The sequence below is a fragment of the Rhamphochromis longiceps genome, linkage group LG2, assembly GCF_057381845.1.
Source record: "Rhamphochromis longiceps isolate RC_006_pf linkage group LG2, R_longiceps_female_GT1.1, whole genome shotgun sequence".
NCBI lineage: Eukaryota > Metazoa > Chordata > Actinopteri > Cichliformes > Cichlidae > Rhamphochromis > Rhamphochromis longiceps.
The window spans coordinates 34,907,772-34,920,259 of NC_140558.1; the positions used below are offsets into that span (position 1 = coordinate 34,907,772).

General features: G+C 39.2%; 1 protein-coding gene across 1 annotated transcript in view; it reads right to left on the reverse strand.

Annotated features, from left to right (window-relative positions):
- Positions 1-485: 485 nt before the first annotated feature.
- The window catches only part of dock2 (dedicator of cytokinesis 2), a 104,617-nt gene continuing 92,614 nt past the window's right edge, over positions 486-12,488 (reverse strand). The window contains exons 36-51 of the mRNA XM_085425344.1: positions 10,385-10,475; positions 9,401-9,508; positions 8,907-8,996; positions 7,798-7,902; positions 7,123-7,264; positions 6,637-6,718; positions 6,423-6,507; positions 5,962-6,048; positions 5,551-5,727; positions 3,876-3,959; positions 3,631-3,768; positions 3,026-3,153; positions 2,654-2,861; positions 2,390-2,495; positions 1,596-1,744; positions 486-1,184 (exon numbers count right to left, since the gene is read on the reverse strand). Of these exons, the coding sequence (XP_085281470.1) occupies positions 1,122-1,184; positions 1,596-1,744; positions 2,390-2,495; positions 2,654-2,861; positions 3,026-3,153; positions 3,631-3,768; positions 3,876-3,959; positions 5,551-5,727; positions 5,962-6,048; positions 6,423-6,507; positions 6,637-6,718; positions 7,123-7,264; positions 7,798-7,902; positions 8,907-8,996; positions 9,401-9,508; positions 10,385-10,475 (1,843 nt within the window). The 3' untranslated portion in view covers positions 486-1,121. The remainder of the gene's footprint in view (positions 1,185-1,595; positions 1,745-2,389; positions 2,496-2,653; positions 2,862-3,025; positions 3,154-3,630; positions 3,769-3,875; positions 3,960-5,550; positions 5,728-5,961; positions 6,049-6,422; positions 6,508-6,636; positions 6,719-7,122; positions 7,265-7,797; positions 7,903-8,906; positions 8,997-9,400; positions 9,509-10,384; positions 10,476-12,488) is intronic.

Here is a 12,488-nt window from a genome sequence, read left to right on the forward strand (position 1 = left end):
TCCTATATTTGCATAAACCATGACCAACTTAAAACCATGTTTACATATCTACAAAAAGCCAAGATGCATGGAAAAGGCTTCATTTGCCAAAATACTCTTGCAGGTGTGGACAGGGTCTAAAACAGCCTTTCATAAGACGCTAAAATCATGTTTATTTCCAATCTGAAATATGACCATTTTAGCATGAGAGTCTATGGGTACTGACTTTTAAAGCCTGCCCCAAGTGGTCATTCGAAGAACTACAGCTGTTGGCACTCAAGCATTGGCTTCATTTGTTTTACAGTCAAATCTCTCTTAAATTAAAAAGCTGTTCATTCATGAAGCTAAAGCCAAGATGAACTCTTTTTACCGTAAAGAGTAGAAGCGACTCTAACATTTATAAAACTTGGTATTTAGCCGGCACCTAAAGTATTCCTTAGGTAGAACTCTTCGTGAAAACCGGTGATGCAAAAAAACCAAAGCAAATTCCAAACTGGAAATACACTTAAACATTTATTTTTATATTTTAACAAAAGGTATAAAAAATTGTGACCAAATCATGCAGAAAGTAACTCCCAAAAGAATTCATACAGAAACACAAACTCAACATTGGGGTACACACAGCTTTGATGTTGTACAATGAGTTTCACAGTTTGTTGACTCTATTTGAGTTTATTAGACTTTAATATTTGTTGTATCAGTGCCAAAGCCTCGTGGCAACAAGTTCCAGTTTAAAGTCCTTTGGGAGGACACAGTAACCTTTGTGCTTTATAGAATTATTATTTTCTCATTAACTTCAGTGTCAACAATGCTGAAAGCCGTATAATGAGAAGCTTTTAATCAAGTGTGTCGGAGGGATGGTTTGTGTTTGCTCATTCTTGTAGAAGCAGAATTGATTGAAAAGCTGTAAGATGGCATTTAGCTTCACTGGGAATCACTTAAATTGCCAGGAAAAAGGTCACACAACAAAAATAGCCTTTACTGATAGGTAAAATCAATTATATTAAGGCAACAGCAACATTGAGACAGACAAGTAGACTGTGTGAGTCAGTGTATAATTGTGGATTTAGCTACAGGTCTTTGGTTTAAAAAAAAGCATAGTACAAATAAGTAAAGAAGACAAGAAATGAAAATAATACATTTCAAAAATGGCTATCTCTTTCTTTGGGTGCATCACTGGGCTTCACTTCCTCTGCTCTGGAGCTCTGCCGAAACAAACACACATAATGTAAATACAGGGATTTTTCTTAATGGTAAAAATGACCTGAAATGTGCTCAAATAAATTATTTCAGCGGGCTTTGAGCTCCTGCTTGGAATAATTCAAGAGACTCATGCTGGAGATAAATTTTCAGTGCTACTTCTGTTAAAGAAAAGAGCTGAGATCTTCTGAAAAATATATTCGTGAATTCCTACTAAGAGGTCGCATACAGCTGACATCACTCATACCTGGACATTAAACATGAAGCCAAACAGCAGCCAGTGAACCTACCTTGACAAACCTTGGCAATAGCTTGACACAGATAAGTAAATAGGTGTATTTCTGTTCTTTTTAACTGAAGCACTTATTCTTGAATCTAAACCCAGTTAACTTAAACAGGTTGGGCTATTACTCTACCTTGGACTTGAATAACAGGTTGATGACACCCTTTGAGCGTCTGTCTGCTGTTCGGTCAGAGGTTGCACACACCGACATGCTCTTACTGTCCCTCCTGGCTCTGGAGGACTCCACCTCCTCAGCCCCTCCTGCCACTGACAAGGACAGGCCTAGAGAGAAAGAGAGAGAGGGGAAAAAACAAATGTAGTGTTTGTGTCCTCGTGATTACAATTTTACAGCAGATCTTGCACTGTAGCCAGGTGATTTTTTGTGACTAATTGGGCTCCCGCAGCTGTTCTGCCAATGACCTGTGTGCCCTAGCAACACTGGGGGCCTGTGAGTGCTGTATCTTCAGTGAGGCAGTGCAGCTTGTAGTTGTGTATTAACACCGCAGTGAGTGCTGTCTCAGCTGATTCAGTGAAGGCAGGAGGCCAGCGAAGCATCAGTAAATTGTGGCCTGATTCACCATAGTGCAAGGATGTGTAAATACAACAATCAGATATAAACCAGATGCAACTATTACATACTTCTGAGAAAATACAACATTCAAACTGATTTGCTGCCTTATATCAGAGTGTGTCTTAGGGCAAGTTGTTACTGTGCATTCCCCAGCATTCACTTTTTCTATTGCACACCATAGCATGCCAAGGTATTTCTCCTATTATGACCTTGCTTGTGCTCTTTTTTTCTTTGAGTCAGCTTTCCAGAGCAGGAAAAATGCAGCACTTCCTCTTAGGTCATGATTTTTTGACTTTGTGGGCTTTGTGCACCTCAGTCACAGTAATTCCATCACACCAGGTGGGTTTGTGTGTCACCTGTGATGGCAGGCAGCGATCTTGAGTTGGCATTGGTCAGCGCCACATTTACTTCATTTGGCTCAGACAAGTTGGTGTCACTGCGGAACTCCTGTTTCTTGGACAGCTAGAGGGAGACAAAAATCACAGAAAACTCAGACTACACTTCACAGAAACAGAGCGTTCTATTACTTAATCATGTAATGCAACCTTCCCCTCTTTTCTGTCTTTGTACCTTTTTCTCACATTTTCCCCACATTGCTATCCATCATCACTAATTCTCACCCGTTTGCATTCCAGTGTACTGGTCCGTTCTCTTTCCTCTGTGATGAAGATCATGCTGCTCCTTTTCTTTTTCTTCTTACTCTTCCTCATTTTGACCTCTGCATCACCCACTGTCATCATGCTCCCCTCCTCACCTATACTAACACTGCCACTGGAGCGTGGCAGGGTGGCAGAGCTCCAGGAGATTGGAGACTCAGGAGGATTGTCCCTGGGAGGAGGCAGGAAGATTTAGATTAGACATTCAAAGGAAATCCAAGCTTATTATCATATTTGTGTGACGCTTTTTCCATAAGACTTCATGTATGCAGTTTAAACTGAGTGTTATCGTGGGGTTCTCGTGACACAGTAGGGGTTCGAAAATGTGCATGTTACCTGTCTGCATGTGTCTTGGTTGGCGTCCCACACTCGGATCCCTGCAGTGAGGAAATCGAGATGACGGACTGACGAAATGATCGCAGCATGGAGCGTGGACGAGTAGACTTTCTCTCATCCAAGTCCGGCTGGAGAGAGAGAAAGACAAATGTGAACAATATGTAGATTAGCCGAAAAAGATATCGTAGAAAAAGTGACATCTCTAAAAACAAAAAGAACAAGAAAAAAGTAAAACTGAGTCTAATCACTCTTAAAATGGTGTATAATCACTCTACTCCAGTTTTGTTTAATTTCTCCTGAAAGGCAGTGCCAATTACAAGTTAATGACCACATTTGCCCCCGTTAAAACCATCCAAACCCTGTTCTAGTTGCAGAGAAATTTAAAAGGTACAAATCCCACATCAACACTCTTCTCACAGCGTTTTCTGAGTACTTTGATCTTTAAATTCGCTTGGGTCAGCTAATTTGCAGCTTAATTAGCTCTACACTGCTCTACCACAGCAGCTCCATGTCCAGCTTTGCAGAAAAAAAGATATTCTGGATTACGGAAGCATCATATTTTAGTAGAAAAGTTAGGATTTTCCTACATTTTTCTTTCAGCTTACCAACTCTCTCACTCCGTACTCCTTCTCCACTTTCTTTTTCAGCTGTTTGAAACACTCCTCCATGCGCTCATGGAAAGGACGCAAGTCCTCTGTCACTCTCTTCCCATGGAGGGAGATTCCTCCACCTAATAATGGGATCTGGAAATAAAAATGCCATGGTGTCAGCAGAAAAACACACACACACACATATAAAAGTAATGACTATATATGTTGTGTACATGTATTTGAGAATATGTATTAAGTACCTGCCATGCGATGAGGTCCTTGAGGCGAACCAGCTTCTCTCTGTCCTCCTGGTGATGCTGGGTGTACTCTTCAGTAAAGAAGGCCTGATACAGAGGAAATATTATATAACACTCATTTAAAAAATGATAAAAATCGATTACTATTTCACCAGCTAGCAAAAATGGTAATTTACTACCATCCTATGTGGAATATTATAATACTGAATAGTGTGTGTGGAGGCACTTAAATGATAGTCAGATAAGTACATTTCATTTAATGTCATTTGGACTGCAGAAACTGACTTTGATTATATTCAGTGAGCCTCAGGAGGTGATAAAGAGTTTCTTCTTAATGGATTTAAGTTCATCATGAGAGACGAGTCTTACATGAGAGCACTCTCTTAAGCTCTGATATCTGTTAAAGGACTTACTTTGTTACGGTGAATCTCCGTCCTTTTTCGCAACCCCTATTTGGCTGTACGTGGTACGTGTTACAATAGATGGCAATAGAAATATATATATATAGCAATATAACAGCTTTATGCAGTGGTTCTCAAACTTTTTCTCTCTCAATCTGATTTAATGAAAAACAATGTGTATCTAAAAGCACTTAATTACTACATTTCAAATATTTAAAGGCATCACAAAATTCACAGAAAACCAATTTTTTTTCGACATCCTAAGCTAAGCATTGAAGTTGTATGACAGCGAGGTTTTCTAAAAGAACTAAAAGCAATAAAAAAAACGTTACTTAATTTTTAATAAGAAACATCTGTAGAGATCAAACTCTTTTCCAGGCGAAGTCTTTAAAGACTGCTTTGTTTCAGAGTCATGAAAGAAAAAGAAGACTCAAACAAACATGTGGTTCGCTTTTGTTACACTTTGAACACATATCCATTTCCTTTTGTCTGCCACAAAATATCCAAATCTGGCTTTATGCTCACAGTAAATGTGACTGTGCTTATTACTTTCAGTTGGCTTTTGATGATAGCTAATTGTGACTTCAAAATATTGAACACAAAAGTATTTACTGAACTTAAATTTTGTATTAAAATAATAATAATAATTATGCAGGAATGATTCTCTCTTTTTTTTTTTAAACAAACACATGCACCTCATCCAGTTCTCCAAGGTTTCCTGCAGGTACTAGTTTCTCATTTTAGAAATCCTGGTTTAAGCTAAAGTACTTTGTTTCCCCAAAAGGTTACCACAGCAGATGCATCTGTATGTTTGGCACATATTTTTATGCTGGATGTCCTTCCTGATGAAACCTTCCAATGTAGCCAGGATTGGGATCAGGTCTAAGGCCACACTAGCTTGTGTTTTATTGCCAGCTGGTGAGCCTCTGCCCCTCCTACTTCTGAGAAACTCACTAATAAACTCTTTTTAAGCTCAGTCATGTTACTGGCTTGTTGAAAATTAACCTAATTAGTTACAAGATAATCCTCCATCTGTTTCAGGGTCTGTTTCTGTTTACTCTTCCAGCCTTTTGTTCCCACCACTCCAAAGTTTTGAGATGTGTTATTGCCATTAAGTTCAAAATGAGTTAATTTTTAAAAATTAAATGACAAAAGGTCTTAATAGAGTTTTCAGAATCACGGCTTTCTGTTGTTGTTGTTTTTTTTAAATTTTATACAGCGTCCCAACCATTTTGGAACTGGGTTTGTAATATTAGTGATGATCCTTGAGAATTTACCTTTTCATATTTTGCAAAGCCACCCATGACAGCTGGGTCAACGATGCCGTTGAGCAGCATGGAGAGAGGGTTGATAGGAAGGCTCCAGTCAGACTGGTATTGGTTAATCATCGTTAAAATCTTCTCATTTGTTGACTCCATGGTCTCTATGGCATTCTCCAAAGGAGACAAGGTAGTCTGGAAAGGGAGGCAGACACACAGAAAGAGTAGAAGAAAAAGGAATGAAGGTGGATGGATGGAGAGTTTTCAGATCGGATGTGGGAGACGTATAATAAAACCTTTAAATATTAAACATAAAAAAAACCCTGTAATCAGTGGTGTTGAAATGTGAAATGCATTGCACTGGAGATAATAACTTACAGCAAACATACAAGTCAAACATGGAGAACAAACATGGCCCTGTAGACTTACATGCTTCATGTCAGTTGCCTCAAACCAGCGCAGGATCCCAGGCAGCTTATAGACAGTGGTAAAGGTTGTGCGCTCAATCCACATGGACTAAAAAAAAAACAAAAAAAAAGTATAAAAACAGAGAAGCTGTCAGATAAATCTGTACCACTTTTGAATACTCTGATATCATATCTTGCATTGAAGCCTGAAATCTTAACAGACGCTTGCTGCACAATCTTATTTATTCTAATCTAATCATACACCACAGTAATACCGGAATCTGATGCTGCATCTCAAGAGCTCATCTGAAACCTTTAAACACAAGCCTCAGCATATGAAAAATCCTGCCTTTGAATAAAATCCTATTATTTTATATATTAGAAACTCACAGTTTCAGACTGATAACAGTTCTAGTACAAAAGTCCTTGAAATGCTTTCATGGTCCCTGAGGTCACACATTTCATTTTAAAGACATAACTCACAGCAAACTCATTGTTTGGGTCCACGGGTCCTTTCCTCACAGGTCTGGAATAGTGAAAGCGCTGCACATAGTTGGACTTATAGAAGCTGAAGAGGAAAGAAATGAGTCAAACAAAGACAACAGAAAAATCATGCAAAATGAGGCACAATATACATTAGGTGTACATATTTAAAACCTCCAGTTCATTTTTAAGCACTAGCTTGAATGGCACTAACTTGATGATCTGGTCAGGAACGGGTTTGTTCTTCAGGCGAGGAGGGATTTCGAGGACTGGCTGCACTGTAAAACACTGGATATCTGTTTTGGACTGCTCAGAAATAAACATAAGAGATAGATTCTCAGTATCTCTGTGAGTGTACAAACTCATAGTGGAGGGATGTGTTCATACAGAAGTGCATCAAAAGGAACAGGACAAGTAAACTAAAATGAAATTTTAGTTTGATACACAGAGATCTGATGGTTGGTTAAGATGTACTGTGGTTCTGGGTTAAAAGGTCCCTGGATATTTAGTACTTTCAAATGTGTTCAGTGACCCAAATACTTAATAATCCCGAAGGTGCTGCATGTGAATATTTTATGACTTCTATGCTAGTGTGCTGGTGAACACTGTAGACCATGCAGAATATTAAAATTTTCTTCGTTCAATATGCATCTACATATGACTGTAAATGAATAAGTGTGTAATGCTGCTTGAAGGATACACTGAAGTGGAGAGTTCTTGATATCATCCCCTGGCATGGTGGTTGTGTTGAGACGCACGGCGCTGGGGAACTGGCTCATCAGCTGGTTCTGGAAGTCCTCTCTGCGCTCATACTCCTTACCACGGTGGATAAACACCTTGTTCTGAAGCCAGGGGGAATAAACCAGTGTTAATACTGATAATAAAGATTAAGACCCAGCTTATCTTCACAGGAAAGTTCTTTGCCTATTTAAACGTCCTTAAATAGGGCAGAGTCCACCTAGGAATGGCAGACACTGAAATTCTCTCAAAGACTCAAAAGTTGGACCTGATCACCTTTGACTGCCCTCTTATAAGCTGAGTACTGACTTTGTCTTACTTGTTACCACAGCAGATTAACACACATAATCATAGCAGAAGCAATAATCATTGCAAAATTATATTTCTGCAGCCTGTTGCAATCAACACATCCAAAATGTTTCCGGAGGGTATCGTATGTCCCACTCTGCTAGATACCTGCTGGTGCGATTTAAAAAAAAACTGTAAACAGCTAAGCTTAACTGCCAATAACGTTTTTTAATGGAAGACAGTTAGGATTTTGTAAATGGTGTGAATTCCTTAATATCTACTTTATGAGTGTTTCTGGTAACAATTTGAAGTATTCTCTAACTCAACTGTGACACAGCAAAATACAAACCCTGAGGAATGGAGGGTAGCCCTGTCCATAGTAGCCCACTGCAAAGTAGTCTGGTTTAGGCCTCAAGATCTTCATAATATTTTCATAGAACTTGGCTTGTTTTTCCTGTAGAGAGACAGAAGGAAACAGAGGATGTGTCCAAGGGAGACTTTCAGATGTGCACTTTGGGCAGTTTAATCAGCTCATGCCAATGACAAAGCTACGCTCAGCAGAATGCCGGGCCTGCGAGGGTGATAGATGTGGTGAAAAAAAAGCACACCCCATCCAAGGGCAATGTCTGTCATTTATATAACCACATAAATTCAGCATTAGCTGAGAGAGCTTCTGCTGCAGTCATATAAAGAGAGGGAGAGATTTTTCCATTGTTGGGAAATGTGTGATTCTCTTCGAGGAGTGGAAGGAGTTATTTGAGTGAAGGGGAGATAGAGGAGAAGGTGGTGCTAAACCAAAAGTTAGTAAATGGGAGAATCACTTCTTCTGTTGTGCAGAGGCAAGAGATGAAAGAAGCGGAAGTGTGATTGAGATGACAAAGTGAGGGCCAGGAGGACTTTGAAGTAGCTGAAGACTGCTAATGAAGAATCATAATTTTGGGGTCATATATTTATGACACGCCATAAGCTCAAAAAAAGCTTGATTTAAAGGAGTATTTGACATGCCGAGTAAGCTTTAAAAATAGCTGTTAATGTTTGAGTGTGCAGATGATGTAACAATATATTCAGAGGCAGTGTTGGGGAGTAACGGAATACATGTAGCGCCGTTACGTATTTAAAATACAAAATATGAGTAACTGTATTCAGTTACAGTTACCGTTTAAAAAGGTGGTATTTAGAATACAGTTACTTTGCTGAAATAAAGGGATTACACGGCGGTATTTTCCTGTTTCATATGTTCGGCTATGCCCTCTCTATTTTTGGTTACTAGATGACAGTACATATTTATATTATTATAGGATGGCACTCCCTTAATCAAAGACGTGATAAGTAGCCTGAATTCTCTTTCTTTCTTAAACCCCCCAAACATCTAAAACATCTATAAAAGGGAAAGGGGAAAAACATGCAATCATGAATGCTACACAGAAGACATGAACCCCTGTGATTGTAATGTATTACCAGTCTCTTGCTGAGCAGCTCGTAGTCAAAGATCTCATTTTCGTACTGCTCTGCAAGTTCCTTACACAGAGTGATGGCCTCTTCCCACATCTAAGCACACAAAGGAAAGAAACAGAAGTGTCCTTCATTACACCATCTGCTAATAAATCGGGCACAGCTGTCGTGGTGGGAATTCATATCATGAAAATGTCTGTGTCCAAGTCTCTGTGGAGTGGAAGGAAGTCTCTATCTCAGCTTCAGAGAACATGAGACACTCGGGGAGAATACAAAATGAATGTGACACTAACATACAGCACAGTGATCATGTGTGGTTGAAGGATATCTGTTTTGATGTCTCCGATATCCTCGAGTGAAGCAAATAAGAAAAAGAAGACAAAAACGAACAACAACACACGGATTTTCATTAATGCAACTGAGCGCTAATTAGTACTCAATTAATCACTCAGTATCGGTACAGCTAAGCAAATTTTGACATTGTCTGAAACAATACCGACCTTGCCCTTGTCAAAGTAGTCAATGATTGTGTCGTAGAGAGTTTCTTTGAGCTGTCGCTGCGTTTGGGAGCCGTGGAACTCAAACTGACTGCACATGTCATCTGACCACTGCAACAGAGACAGAGAGGAAGTAAAGAGATATGGAAGAAAAGACAAAGATAAAAACAAAATGAGATATTTCCGAAGGGAGGCCCAACTTGATATTGCTGAAACAAAAGAAAAACTTTGCCTTCAGGACTACTCTAATTTCTGCTGTGCCATTTATCACAGAGGAACAAAGGGAGAAGAAGTACTTAAAGCTTACAGTTTCATTGTTGTAATAAATCAATATTAGTCCTAAGCGGAGCATGTGCAAAAACAGCAGCAGAGTGCCCATTTATTATATAAATGAGACAACTGTTTATCTTCTATTACATAAATTACACAGAATTAAATTTAGAAAAAAAAAAAACAGTACATCATGATTTTTAAAACTGTCTAATCTGCTTAGGATAGCAAAGATTATAGCATGCTGTGTGTTCCAGCCTGTTGTTTCCAGTAGTGTGACCGGAATGACAGGACTGACCCTGCAGATAAATGGAGATTATAAAAATTGTTAAATAGAGTTCAACTGCTTTGATGTAATGAGACACACAGAGGAGATGACGAGCAGGAGATGCTCAAATTCATGTGTCTTATAAAAGAGTTGAAGCGACATAAGAGGTCAAACAGCCTCAGACTCATACATGCACATCCTCACACACACACACACACACACACACTGGGCAAGTGCACAGCATCAATCACCATAGTGATGTAGCTGCAGTAGACGACGCAATGCCATAAACTAAACTCGGCGCTTCATCATTTGGAGGCCAGCGACGTTTATCAGCTAATGCAAAACTGTCTCAGTTGTGGCAAGTGATTAAGAAGAACAAGACACCGGGGCCAGCATTAAGCAACAATATGTGTCTTCATATGCGTGCATGTGACTGTTTGCCCCACCTTGAGCAGACGAGAGTGGAGCAGCAGTGTGTACGCCGCCTCTGTGTAGTTTTCACACTCCAGGTGAAGGTCCCTCAACTTGTAAAGGTACCTGAGCACACACAAGTACAAGAAAAAAGAAAAAAAGAAGGCACACTCTTTAAACAAGAGAATTAAACCTTATTCCACTAGGTGCCACTGTTGGGCAACCTGAAGACCTGCAAAGGAAGCATTAGCCCTCTTTCTCTCTCTTTTCTCTCACTCTCTCACCCACAAACACACTGGTAGATACCCTGAAATATGTACTAAGCTTAGCAAAAGGTCATTTAACACTCGCACACACACACCTACACACACACACACACACACACACACGCACGCACGCACACACACACACACACACACACACACACACACACACACACACACACACACACACACACACAAAAGAGCACAATTTAGCATATGTCTTATAATGGTCTGACAGATGCTTGTAGGCCTATAATGTTTTATAGGCCTGACAAGGGGAAAAATGGGATTACTTCTTGTCACCTGGAGGACCGGCTTTTACTGCTACTGCTTTTAGTTTTGATCTGTTTTGTTGTATCTATATCTTGCATCTGTCAAGACAAACTTTCTCCACATGGCCAGAGGCTGGACTTTGTTGCTAAAGCACTGATGACAAAGTAGGAAAAGAAATGTTTTCTGGATGCTTTTAAATGAACAGTCCCATATCTGCTTGCAAAGTAAGGTGTTGGCTCACAGGACAACCGCTTATTTTGTCTGCCTAAATGTTGACAGTCTCACTTTCCTTGTTTTTTATTCTTTTTTTATGTCACACCTGCTATTTCCTTTCTCACACTTTCAGATATAACAATTTTCTGGTTGGAAATGTATCTGGCTGTAAGTTGTTTATGACAGTCCAGTCATTGGATGTGAAATCAAACAGAAAAGGGAACAAAAAAACTGAAAAGTTTCACTCCCAAGTCATTTGCAACTTACATTAATTACTCAATCTGTTTGACTATTATTTTAGAGTCGTGTATTCATCTCATTTGTTCTCTGGCATCCTGTTTTTCACTTTCTCTAGCTTCATTTTACCTGCACGTTTCAAAACTGAAAGGGTTTTGATGATCCAAATTTAGCAGGAGGCATCTTTTTTATTCTTCTATACTCGGTTTTGTTTGATACAAATAAGTAAGTTTCATCTTATTATTTGCACCTTGAATAGAACAATATAAGAAGTGTCCTATTTCCATATTACAGGTTATGAGTGTTTAGCAGTATCTTCATGCTGTAAAAAAACAAAACAAAAACCCTGTAAAATATCAATAGGACATCAACATTTCTATTCTATTACAAAGGGAATGGATGCATTGCTCACAGCTCCTATGTGGTAGAATTGTCTAGCTGTCTCACATTCTTATGAGACAGCTACACAAAGAAAAAGAAATTACAGAAAGCTACAAGCTTCAGTGACTAGTATGTAGCACATATAGCAAATAGCACTACGTGTATGTATAGCAGAATGAAACTTGGCGAAGGGAGCAGATTCAGTTTTCAACGTACTGCATTTAGAGAAAAAGACATTATCATATGCACCAGGGATGCGAACCAAAACAGCGAGGTGAGTCCAGTGCAGTTTAATTTCATATTTTCTTTCATAGGATTCTGAAATGATGACAGAGTTTAAATCTGAAGCTTGATCATGTGCTTCATCATTGTGGCTGATTTGGGTTGTACGCAGCAGCACAAAGGGAATTTTAATTAGTTTTGGGTTTCATTATCCATTGTTATGTAAGCGCACCATTAAATTGTGACTAATTATATAACACAGACATAAATTGTCTATTTGCATTAAAATATATTTGTTGGCTGACACCAATAAACCAGCCAGCTAAATGTTACTGTATTATCCACAGAGCTGACAAGGCAGTTGATCAACCACTGACTTTCACTCACATTCACACATACAGATAACTAATTTGTCTAAAAGCCATACTCAGAAGTGCACTGCGGGACCTGACTAGATCTGTACTTCCTCTCCTCCTCTCTTTCCTGTCTGTCCCGCTCATTCTCTCGCTCTCTTACAAATGGTTCTGTCTCTCCCTGTCTCTCCACCTCT